The 11798-nt window shown below is 56.3% G+C and overlaps 2 protein-coding genes across 3 annotated transcripts in view; one reads left to right on the forward strand and one right to left on the reverse strand.

Moving 5' to 3' along the window:
- Positions 1-5428, forward strand: part of COL9A3 (collagen type IX alpha 3 chain) — a 17018-nt gene extending 11590 nt beyond the window's left edge. Inside the window, exons 22-29 of the mRNA XM_077756810.1 lie at positions 391-426; positions 847-891; positions 1961-1993; positions 2155-2301; positions 2414-2468; positions 2874-3056; positions 3955-4032; positions 4739-5428. Coding sequence (XP_077612936.1) covers positions 391-426; positions 847-891; positions 1961-1993; positions 2155-2301; positions 2414-2468; positions 2874-3056; positions 3955-4032; positions 4739-4929 — 768 coding nt within the window. The 3' untranslated portion in view covers positions 4930-5428. The remainder of the gene's footprint in view (positions 1-390; positions 427-846; positions 892-1960; positions 1994-2154; positions 2302-2413; positions 2469-2873; positions 3057-3954; positions 4033-4738) is intronic.
- A 1-nt stretch (position 5429) lies between these two features.
- The window catches only part of TCFL5 (transcription factor like 5), a 20326-nt gene continuing 13957 nt past the window's right edge, over positions 5430-11798 (reverse strand). For both annotated transcript variants that reach the window (XM_077756842.1, XM_077756843.1), the window contains exon 6: positions 5430-6188. In XM_077756842.1, coding sequence (XP_077612968.1) covers positions 6066-6188 — 123 coding nt within the window. In that variant the 3' untranslated portion in view covers positions 5430-6065. The remainder of the gene's footprint in view (positions 6189-11798) is intronic.

An 11798-nucleotide genomic window follows, 5' to 3' on the forward strand; every position in this document is an offset into this window, starting at 1 on the left:
CACCCATCAGGCCCGGCCCTCTGAGAGGGTGGGGGGTCGTGACCATCCCCCCATCTCGCCGCCCCTCGCCCCCTCCGTCCCCTCCCAGGGCAGTCACACCTCTGCCCCCCGGGCCGCTCGCGCCTCCTGCTGCTGTTTGAGCAGATGGACAACGGCTAACGTTCCCCGCCCTCGGGGCGCCCCCCAGCCTACAGCGCGCCGGCCCGTCCAGTCCCGCCCCGAGGGCTACACGGGCTGCTCACTCCAACCCCCAGAGGCCTGCTAAACACTCAGGGTGCCCCGTGGGGTGCGGTGCCCCGGGGTCCTGGGACACTCCGGGGTCGCGCCTGGGGAGGGGCCGCTTCCAGGGGCCCCTGACCTGCCTCTAAGGCCGAGCCTTCTCTCTGCCAGGGCCCGGGAGGAGCCGCAGGCCCGAAGGGAGACCAGGTGAGTGGGCGCCCCGCGGTCCCGACAGATGCAGGCCGGAGCTCCGGGGTCTTTGTCTCTCCCTCCTGCCGTCCCGTTACTGGCTGGCCTCGCTCCCTCTGCGGAGGGGTGACCGCTCTGGACGCCCAGCCCCACTTCCCGGCCTAGGGGAAGGGCCCCTAGAGGAGGGACCTTCTGGGAACGTGAGCCCATAAAGGGTGGCATCCGGGCCCAGGCCTGTCTGTGGAAGGTCAAAATGCCTCCTCTCTGGAAAGGGTGCTGGGCCTGTGGCCTCCAGCTGGAGGACCTAGAACAATCCAAACCCACCTGAGATTCTGCTTGGCAAGAGAGCCTCATGTCAGATCAATAAGTGGCGTCGGCCTGCGTCCCTGCCCCGGGCCTGGGTCACAGCTGTTTAATGCTGGGGTGTGTGGTTCCCAGGGTGTTGCAGGTTCCGACGGTCTTCCTGGGGACAAAGGAGAGCTGGTGAGTGTGACCAAGTCGGCGTCACTTGTACTAACAGCCGAGCGGGAACTGGCCGCGTCTGGGGGAGGCCGGTCTCGGCTGGTCCTGGGGGGTGGGGGAAGCCGCACGGAGGCCATGGCCCCGGCCCCGCGCGCCTGTCTGCAGCCCCGCCCTCAGGGACTCTCAGTGGGAACGGGGACACAGGTGCATTTTATCTAAAGAAAACTCTCCACAGAGCTGAAAACTGAGTTATGTTTAAAGTAAAAATCCCCAAGTTCACTGACAGCTGGGCCTTTTCCTGGAGGTGGCGGGAGACAACGGTCATGGGGTTTCACGGGAAGGGCCTTTCCCACATGGCCAGGGTTTCTAGCTGGGTGACTCAGGCTGTCGAGGCATCTGGGGGAGACGGCAACGGCCTGGCCCCAGGGTCCCCCGTCTCCGGCAGTGACCACAGCCAAGACATGGTCAGGGCTGCGTGTGAGCACGTGCTCGAGGCTTACTGTGGGGAATTCCCGGACGACCTTGACCAGAACAACCCTGGGCACCCATCCCTGATAACGTGGTGAGGGTGCCAGTCCCTGGCTGCCGCAGAGCCCCTCTGGCTTCGGCACGGCACTCTGCCGCGTGGCCGAGCCGAGTGGCGTCTGCTCTCACCGATGGTGGCATGGACGAACAGGTCCCGGGCCATCCGCTGTCTGGTTGGGACCGCGTCCCTGTTCACATGCAGCCAGGAAGCTCCTGAGGAGACACGGCCGCAGAAAGGGAACTTTAGGGACAGACTTTCAGCTTAGCGTCATTTATTATATTATGACAGTGACGATGAAGACCACGAACAAAGTCAACACGGGTAAGAAGTACGAAGCCGCTACTGAAAACGCTCTTTAGGAAAATTAAGTCCCACAAACAGCGGTAGCTCTAACAGAACCCCAGCGAGATAGAAAACACACCTAGGAGAGATCTCGAAGCCGTGAAATCGGTTTGCTGGCTGGCTCAGGCCACCCCTGCCGCCCCACCCAGTGCCGTGCCGGCCTGGCGCTCTGGAACCAAACGCCCACCCGCCTAACAGCCCCAAAACGCTCCTGTCTTGCAGGGTCCCGCTGGTCCCGTCGGTGCCAAAGGAGAGGTAGGTGGCAGGCAGCCGTCGCAACGGCAAGGCCCAAAGGGGACCCGGGCCTGTGGGTCACGAGGCTGGCTCGGCCCGAAGTCGGGCAAGAGGGAAGAGCGTGTGGGCAGGGCTGCTGGGCACCGCTTGCCTGCCAGCCTCCTGGTCCCGTTTTCCTCCAGTCTGGCAGTCGAGGGGAGCTGGGCCCGAAGGGCATCCAGGGTCCCAACGGCACGAGCGGCGTGGACGGCGTCCCGGGCCCGCCCGGCCCTGTGGGCTTCCAGGGCGTCCCAGGAGTGCCTGGCATCACTGGGAAGCCCGGGGTCCCGGTAAGTGTTTCCGTCCCTGTGTCGAGGTCAGGGTTCAGTCACCCTCCCCAGAGGGATGGCGGGGTGCCTCTGGAGCTGCCCGTCTGCTGACCAGCTTCCGGGTGCGTTTCAGGGGCGAGAGGCCAGCGAGCAGCACATCCGGGAGCTGTGCGGGGCGGTGCTCAGCGGTGAGTGCCCTCCCGCCGCCTGTGGTCCTTGGGGGTCCGCTCCCTCCCTGTGCACCAGGTTGGGGCTTCCTCCCCCAGGATCTAACACCAGCCGGGCGCGTGGCGGGCGCTCTAAATGTCTGCCCGTGAAACAGTCACAGGGGCAGGGACCGTATGAGCGAAGGTGGCCATCTTTTGGCCACTTTAAATCACAGAACTTTTACGGAGCTGGCACGAAGGGAGTGCCTCCCTCCCTCTGAGCCTGACTCCCTGCTCTGTACTCTGGCAGCACTAGAGTTCAGGCCACTGTCAATCGGGGACACTTCCTTCTGGAAGGCGGGTGGCCCTGATGTTTCAGGTGCCGTGTAGAACAGTCCTGCTAATCCGCTTGGAATAAATGCTTGCACTTTTTTTTTCCCCCCAAAGAACAAATTGCACAGTTAGCTGCTCACCTGAGGAAGCCTTTAGCGCCGGGATCCGCGGGTCGGCCTGGTCCAGCCGGGCCCCCAGGCCCCCCGGGGCCCCCCGGCTCCATCGGCCACCCCGGGGCGCGAGGGCCCCCTGGATATCGTGGTCCCACCGGAGAGCTGGGAGATCCTGGGCCCAGAGGTGAGTGGTCCCCACATTCCCCCGACAGTTCCTTCCCGCTCCGTCCCGCGGGCACCGCACCGGTTTTTTAATGTGAGGTTTTTCTCAAACACCCGTCAGAACAACGTGTGGAGGTGAAGGGGGGACAAGCGTGTGAGGAACAGACAGGAGCCCGTTTATACTCACAGGATGCGCCTGCATTAAAACCCACACATGCGAACGTCAGTGGCAAAAGGCAAAAACTGTATAAAACCCCCTTTAAAAGGACAGCGACAAACTAGAAGACGGGACTCAGGAACCAGCGTGAGGCACAGACGCGCCGCCCCCTCGTGGGCCCAGCGCCCGCGCTCCGGCCTCACACGTGCGAGCTGGCGGGCACCAACCTTTTCCAAAATGGCCTCGAACGCTCCATTCCCAAACTCTAAGCTGTGCCACCACAGCCGGCCTCGGGGCCCCAACTCGGGAGTTCAAGCTCCTGGTCAGTCCATTCCAACTTTCTGATCCAAGAATTTGCTTCTGGAAAACAGCTTAAGAAAAACCTTTCTAAGGGAAACGTAAATCTGTGAATCCCTTTCTTCCCCTGTGAAGTTAAGTTTTAAGCATTCCAGAATTAGTGGCGCCACGTCTCGTGTCCTCAAGCCCGAACCACCTGAGCCCCGGAGCTGGACGCACGCACCTCCTCCCTCCCAGACGCGGGGCCGTCCGCAGCGACCGGGAACTCTGGGGTCCCCACACCGTGCCGGGGCCGCAGTCCCCAAACCGGGATCCACTCAAGCGTCAACTACCTTGATTGGTTCTGATGCTTGTGCTGTTTTCCTATGTGTGTGTCACTTTGGGGAAAAGCCTGCAAAGTGGGCGCCCCCCATGTCACAAGGCGGGTCACACACGCGTGGGACTCACGTCCGCTGCTTTCCCACAGGGGCCCAGGGAGACCGAGGAGACAAAGGCTCGGCGGGCGCGGGTCTGGATGGGCCTGACGGGGACCAGGGGCTTCAAGGTACGCGTCTCGGCCGCTGTCAGCTTTGCCTGCAACTCTGCACGGGGCTCTGCTCGGGAGACAACCTGTCTTGTAAAGGAACAAATTCTCCCTTTCAAAGAGTCTTAGAGATTAGGCGTTGTCTGAACCACTTTGTAGAGTGTTTAGTGGAGAATCGATTCAGGAGGATCTGTTTAGCGAAGGCCACTCTATTTCAGCTAAATTCTCACAGAATCTCTTCACTGGCCCACACGCATCCTGAAAGGCTTGAATTAACGTTAACACAGACGCTTTGCAGAGAGATGGGAGGGCCTCCCGGCTGGCGGAGCCTGGTGTCACCCGCACACACGCCCCGGGGGCCTGAGGCCTGCGCGCCCTCACCCTCAACCGTGGGCCCCCTCGCCCGGGGGGAGCGGAGGCTGCCCGTGAGGCCACGCCCGGTCCCTCCATCCCTGCTTGCCAAGTGACTCCGCATATCTCACCACAGACCGAGCCCAGCTCCGGTCCCAGCTGTCACCCCCCGCTTCCCCTCCCAGCCCCGGACAGATCCTGGACCTCCACGTGCCTCTCCCTGCGCCTCCACCTCCTCCCTGCATGGCCTCTCCTCCCCTCGGCCCTTCTAGAGTTGGGAATAAGCTCCTAAAACAAAGGGGGGGGCGGGGCAGGCGGACTGGATGTCAATTCCCACTGACTTCCACACTCACCTCCTGCTCCACCTTGTCCGCAGGACCGCAGGGTGTGCCCGGCATTAGCAAGGATGGCCGAGACGGGGCCCCCGGCGAGCCCGGGCCTCCGGGCGACCCTGGCCTCCCTGGCGCTGTCGGTGCTCAGGGCACCCCGGGCATCTGCGACACCTCAGCCTGCCAAGGAGCCATGATGGCCGGGGTCGGGGAAAAATCCGGTTCTAGAAGCTCCTAAAACATAACCAAAGGAAGCGAGGGAGAAGATGAGGCTGCTGCAAGCAGGGAGCTCTGGGAGGGCACACGCGGGGGCATCTCCCGAGGCCCTCCCGGCCCGGCCCCCGTGTCCTCACCAGCGACGGGCCGTCGTGTCCTGTCTCCCGGGTATTTGCAGCTGTCGTACCTCAGACCCGGCCCTACACGACGCGGCATCGGGGCACACGCAGCCCTGCACGGTTCCAGAGAAAACACTCGGCTCGTTCACACAGCGTTTGTGGAAGGACGAAGACACGGTCACAGTCAGACGATCTATGAAATCTAACGACCACAGTGTAACAAATAAAGAAGTTCACGTACGGCATCCCCGCTGCACACGGTCTAGTCTGATTTTCCCGCTTATTTGGTGTACAAACTTTTACCTGCCTCCAATTAACAGTATTTATTGAAGGTGACTTTGTACTGCGCCAAAGTCTACTGCTATTACCTGTTGTGATAAATAAAGCCACTCATTTGAAAAACTCGGTTCCAAACACTAGAGTTTATTACACAGAAAGTAAGGACTCTCAATATGGAAATGAGGGCGCGCTGAGTAATCCACTGTGACAATATTTCACTTATGGACAAAAATGGCTTCAAAGGGAGCCTGGAGAACGGCCAGCGGGAAGGCTGGAAACGCACACTTCACAACCGGGTCGTGCGTGACTGGCGGCGGCACAAGGGGAGGGAGAACCCGTGAAACCTCCAAACTACTTCTAACTAAGAACAACTTAACTTGTTCCAGTTGCTAAGCGGGCACATTTAAAATGTAAATAAAATAAGTAAAAAGCAATATACCTTTTAAGACTAAAGAAATTACAAAGGATGTTAATTTTCAAAGTTATCATGTTAAAAAAACATGATGGAATCAGGCAGATCATTGAAGTTTCCTGTGACTTGGCAACATGTCTTCGTCCCCAAATGGTCTAAGAGGACAGACGGCCAGGAGTACTCTGTTCTAGACAAACACCTCTACAAAGCGCCCTTTAACGTCCCCACCGGAGGCCCATCAACTCGACCCGCGCCCCCCGGAGTCAAACTGCCAGGCTCCTGGGCTGCAGAGACGCTTGGGGGCCCCGGGCGGCAGCCGCCACTGCGGGAGCTCAAGGTCCGTGCCGGTCACTTGACGTCCATGGCCGGGCTGCTCCGTAGGCTCTCCTGTGCGGGACGCGCCACCAAGGAGTCTGGTCTGGTCAGCTTGAGCCTTCGGCCAGTTTTACCGCAAAACACACTCTCAAATTCCTGAAGTTGAGAAATGACCGTTAATGCACTGAATTTACAGACACGCAAACTATCTTCATGACACAAAAGGCTGTGTGTTGGGGGAAGCATCTGGCCAGCTCGGTCAGTGTAACGTGTGCGGCTCTCAACCTCAGGGTTGTGAGTGAGTTCGAGCCCCGTGGGGCGTAGAGAGTACTTACAATGAATAAACCTCTAAAAATAGAAAATTAAACACAGAAGGTTGAAATCATGAGTTAAACTACTTCAAGATACATAAGCTCAGGTATCATCTACAAATTCATGTCGTATCTTGTAAGGGGGTGTATAGGATAAAAACAAAGGTTCAAACATTTTTCTCAGTTACATACACATGTATTTTTAACTTTCTAATAGATTCTCATAATGCCTGATTAGAGCACAAAGCCTTCTATTTAAAACCAGCAGCCGAACTTACAGACTGTTTATTGTAGAATACGCTTCACCCCTTTAACCACGCGCCTGTGTTCAATCAGCCACATCAAGGATGCTCAGTGTTGCAGAGCCCTGTCTACCCTCCACCTCCAGAACTTTCCACCTCCCCCCCGCCCCAGCAGACACTGTACCCATGGCTGCCCCCACGCATACTGCCAAGTGCTCGCGGCAGGCCTGGAGCCAGGGGCTACCTTGGCACCGGGAACACGAAGACCCTCGGCCCTTGCTCACGCCGCTCTGCCTCTAGGAACCTTTCAAGGCCGCGGCTTTGGTGGCGGGGTCGGGCTGGCTGTCCCAAGCACAGCGCCAGCTCTAAGCTCACTAACGGTGGCGGGTGCAGACGCCGGATCTCGTCAGGCTCTGGGGACGGGGGATCGTGCGTCTGCATGAGGAGAGCGGACATCCCACGGGACGAAGTATTCCGTCCTCATCAAGAAATAAAGGGCAGGGAGACAGAGGGGAGGCCCCGCGAACTGAAAGACGGTTCAGAGCCACCGGCCAGACGTCCCCCTGGACCCAGCGTGTGTCCGCTGCACAGAGACAGCTGTGACCTGATGGGGAGGTGGGTGTGGTTGTGCTCGCACACAGCACAGTTCTTTTCAGAGAAGCCCTGGTGAATGCAACATTAGGTCTGCAACGGCTTTAAAATCAAACAGTCCCGCAAGGGCAGAAGGAGGGGAGCACAGACGGGGCGACCCTGGCCCTGAAGCGGAGCACAGGAACACAGGAGCGCAGTGTTCTGTTCTCTCCGTGTTTGTGCACGGCCACACTTCCACACATTTTTTTCTTTAAGCAAAGCATTCTTATGCAGTTGAATCTAGGCTTAAAGATTCTGTTATGGTAAAAAATATAGAACGTGACATTTTCTGTTTTAACCACCGTATGTGGTTTTATCCAGCGGCATTAACTACCTTTACAAAGTCGTGTGACACCACTTTTCGTCTCCCCACACGGTCACTCTGTCCCCACCAAACATGACTCTCACCCTCTCCCAGCCCCCGCCCACCGTCCCACTTTTTGTCACTACAAATGGGACAGCTCCAGAGGCCNCTTTCGTCTCCCCACACGGTCACTCTGTCCCCACCAAACGACTCTCACCCTCTCCCAGCCCCCGCCCACCGTCCCACTTTTTGTCACTACAAACGGGACAGCTCCAGAGGCCACGCAGGAGTGGATCCACAGAGCGTGTGTCCCCTGTGACTGGCTCAGGTCGCTCAGCATCGCGGCGAGGCCTGCCTGGGCTGTGGCTGCTGTCAGGGCCTCTCCCGCTTACGGCCGAATCAACGCCGCCGTCGGTTCACACACTGTGTGGCCAGGCATGTGGACCGCTTCCACAGCCCGGCCTCTGAGACCAGTGCTGTTGTGAACGTTCACATGCAGGGGCCCCTCTGGGTCCCTGCTTTTAATTCTTTTGGGTGCACACCCCTGCGTGGGGCTGCCGGGTCGCGCAGTGGTTCTCGGGCTAGCTTTCTGAGACACTGTCCAACCACCGCCTGTGGCAGCCGCGCCATTTATCATTCCCACCAGCAGCCCCAGGTTCCAGTTCCGCACCCTGTGTGAGCACCTGCTCTTCTGTGACAGACACATCTAACGGGTCGGAAGTGGTACCTGCACACGGTTTTGATCTGCATTCCCTGATGATCAGAGCTGTTGAGCATCTCTTCGTGTGCTTGTTGGCCACTTGTTTATCTTTTTTGGAAAAAGGTACTCAAAGCCTTTGTTTTTGATTTGTGTTCGGTTTTTCTGTTGCTAGGCTGTAGTGGGTTTGTATTTAATTCATGTCCTGAGAGGGAAGAAGTACCCTGCTGAACGAGTTTAACTTCTGAACCATCTGGAATGGCTGAGGCACACCACCTGTCCACCTTCAGCGTGGCATCGACCAGGGCCACCTGCTCTCTGTAACGACTACCCTCACTCAGCAGCTAGGCCTGTACATACCTCTAATCACCTTCCCAAACTTTACCAGGTTTTAGGGCCTCAATGCAATTTAAGATGCACCACATTTTGACAGTTTCCTATGTCCTGACGCCCAGAAGCCCACACACGCAATACCTGGCTGTATCGAGAAGGCAGGATTTCCCTTGGGAAATAATTAAAGTCACAAAGAAGGAAACAATCATTTCCGATATAAGAATGCACTCCAGAGATTTCCTGAACAGTGTCCACGCCGCAAGGAAGTGCTGGGTCCCCCTTCGTGCTGGGCGTTTGTGCGGCAGCAGGCAAGCCGGTGTGGTCTGGATGCTCGCGGGGTCCCGGCTCCGGGTCCTGGGGCAGCTGCAATCGCTGGGCCTCCCTGCAGGCCAGGGGCTGGTGGGTAACCACCGCTTTCCCCTCAATCAGCATCTACTCCGACAAAACCTAAGTGAAACGGCGGAGTTTCCAGGGGGTCTTACAACTAATCAAGACACCCTGAGACGATGTCTGGCCGGGGTTTGCGAATACCACAAGGCCAAATGTAAGAAGTGCATTTCCTGGGGCACCTGGCTGGCTCAGTAAGGAAGAGCAAGTGACTCTTGACCTTGGGGTTATGAGTTTGAGCCCCATGTTGGGCGTAGAGATCACATCAATACAAATAAATGTAAAAACACAAAGCGTATTTCTTAGGAGGAACCGCACACAGTCCCAAGTCCAAGTGCGCATCGGGAAGCCACACCAGGAAGCTGCACGGGGGCGCGCCGGCCGCCTGCCTGGGACGCGTGTGCCCGACGCCAGAGCAGGAGGGCAAAGTCTGAATTGCCACGAACAGTCTCAACCTAACAGAGTCCACCACACGGAGAACACATTCTTTCCAAATAAATACAGAACTTTTAAAAATCGACGACAGAAGAGATCCCAATGGAAGGCTCGACAAGCGTTCAGAAACAGTTTCTTTACACAGACCATCTTCACTGATGACAACATTAATTTAAAAATGTGAAAAACAGATGCCTGGGTGCCTCAGTGGGTCAAGCAGCTGACTTTGACTCAGGTCATGATCTCGTGGTTTGTGAGTTTGAGCCTCAGTTAGGGCTCTGGGTTGACAGTTCGGAGCCTGAACTGGAGCCTGGAGCTGCTTCGGATTCTGTGTCTCCCCCTCTCTCTGCCCCTCCCCTGCTCATGCTGTCTCAGGTCATGATGTCACATTTTGTGGGTTTGAGCCTCACGTCAGGCTCTGCACTGCCAGCAGCGAGTCTGCTTGGGATTCTCAGTCTCCCTCTCTTTCTGCCCGTCCCTCACTCACTCTGCCACTCTCAAAATAAACGAAACTTTTAAAAAATAAAGTAGCCTGGAGGAGGGCACTTGTGGGGATGAGCATTGAGTGTTATGTGGAAACTAATTTGACAATAAACTATTTGTAAAAAAAAAAAAAAAAAATTGCCTATGTCACTATACCAACTTATGGCCAAACTATTTAAGAATAAAAATATAGCCACTGGAAAAATAAATAAATAAATAAAGTAGCCAGAGACTGCGGAGTTAAAAAAAAAAAAAAAGCAAAAAACCAAACGCTTTTAACTCAATATGGCAGAAAAAATAAAACTTTAAAAAAAAGATACACAAAAGGTAAGCTTTTGAAATAACTGACATAAAAGCAAATCATGATAGAGAAAAACATTATCAGGCACCTGGGTGGCTCAGTTAAGCACCTGACTGGCTCAGGTCACAACCTCACAGTTTGTGAGCTGGAGTCCTGAATTGGGTGACCTCTGCTTCTCTCTGTCTCTGTCTCTTTCTGTGTGCCTTGCTCACTTACGCCCCCTCTCTTTCTCAAAAAGATAAAAAAAGAAAAAACATTCCCACTGACTGCCTGTCCCCACAACACCAACAGAGCAGAGTAATGAGCCGGAAGCCAGGACACCCACAGCTCATGGAGACTCGGGCACAGACACCCAGGCTCAGAGTGACGAAGGAGCAGAGCGGGGACAGAGCTGCAATAGGGCCACCAGGGCCCAGCCACCAAACCAGGCGAACCTCCTCGCCTTCAAACCCAAAGAGGGGGCGCGTTCCTGTCTGGAGAGGGTGAAGGAGGGGTTTGTACGCAGGTGGGGGGGACACTACTCAATATGGGACCAGGGGACACTGCATACCACCCGGGGAGTCCGTCCGTCCGTCACCCCCGGGGCCACGGACTAACTCGGGCGCCAGTCACGGGTTACACAGAGGCCAAGCAGTCAGAGGCTGGTGGACGTGAGGGCAGGAATTGCTACAGCACCAAGTGCTGGTGCTGCGGGGGGCAGGGGGGAGCTGTGAGGAGGCGGGAGGTGCAGGCAGAGGGGCTGCCCGCGGATGGGCTGAGGTTCACGGTCCTTATACCCAGTGGGGAAGCTGCAGAGGATATTATCGGGACGACAGGCAAATCCACTGGTTACCCCCGAGCTGGACGACGGTTTTCTACCAGAGTTCCACTTCCGGATTCCGAGCACCGCGCCCTGGTTGTGTGAGTGAGGCACTTACTCCCCCAAACACACACGGAAGTACTGAGTCACCCACGATTATTAAACAGTGCAGGAAAGGGGCGCCTGGGTGGCTTAGTCGGTTAAGCGTCCGACTTTCGCTCAGGTCATGATCTCGNAATAAACAGTGCAGGAAAGTATGTGATGAGAGAGACCAAGCATGACAGAGCGAATGCGTTAAAATGTAACCAACTGGTGACTCTGTGAGCCTGGTGGGTGTGAGTCTACGAATCTTGCCATTCCTAAGTTTGAAATTCTATCAAAATTCCCCATATAAAGTGAGTGATCTAAATTCAGAATTCCACAGACACTTGACCTCATTGTCCCCAAATCTCAAGGTCGTAATAAATAAATGTGAGCTGGGGCAGAGTCGCTGCAGCTTAAAGAGACTTAAAAACAAAATTATAGGGGCGCCTGGGTGGCTTAGTCGGTTAGGCGTCCAACTTTCGCTTAGGTCATGATCTCGCGGTTCGTGGGTTTGAGCCCCGCATCAGGCTCTGTGCTGACAGCTCAGAGCCTGGAGCCTGTTTCAGAGTCTGTGACTCCATCTCTCTCTGACCGTCCCCTGCTCACGCTGTCTCTCCCTCTCTCCCAGAAATAAATAAAAAAACATTTAAAAAAATTAAAAACAAAAAAACAAAATTATATGCAATACATAATCCATGGCTGGGCACTGGTTTGGAGGGAAAAAAAACGGCTACAAAAGTCATTTCTGAAACATTCTAGG

The sequence above is a fragment of the Crocuta crocuta genome, unplaced genomic scaffold, assembly GCF_008692635.1.
Source record: "Crocuta crocuta isolate KB4526 unplaced genomic scaffold, BGI_CrCroc_1.0 scaffold613, whole genome shotgun sequence".
Taxonomy (NCBI): Eukaryota; Metazoa; Chordata; class Mammalia; order Carnivora; family Hyaenidae; genus Crocuta; species Crocuta crocuta.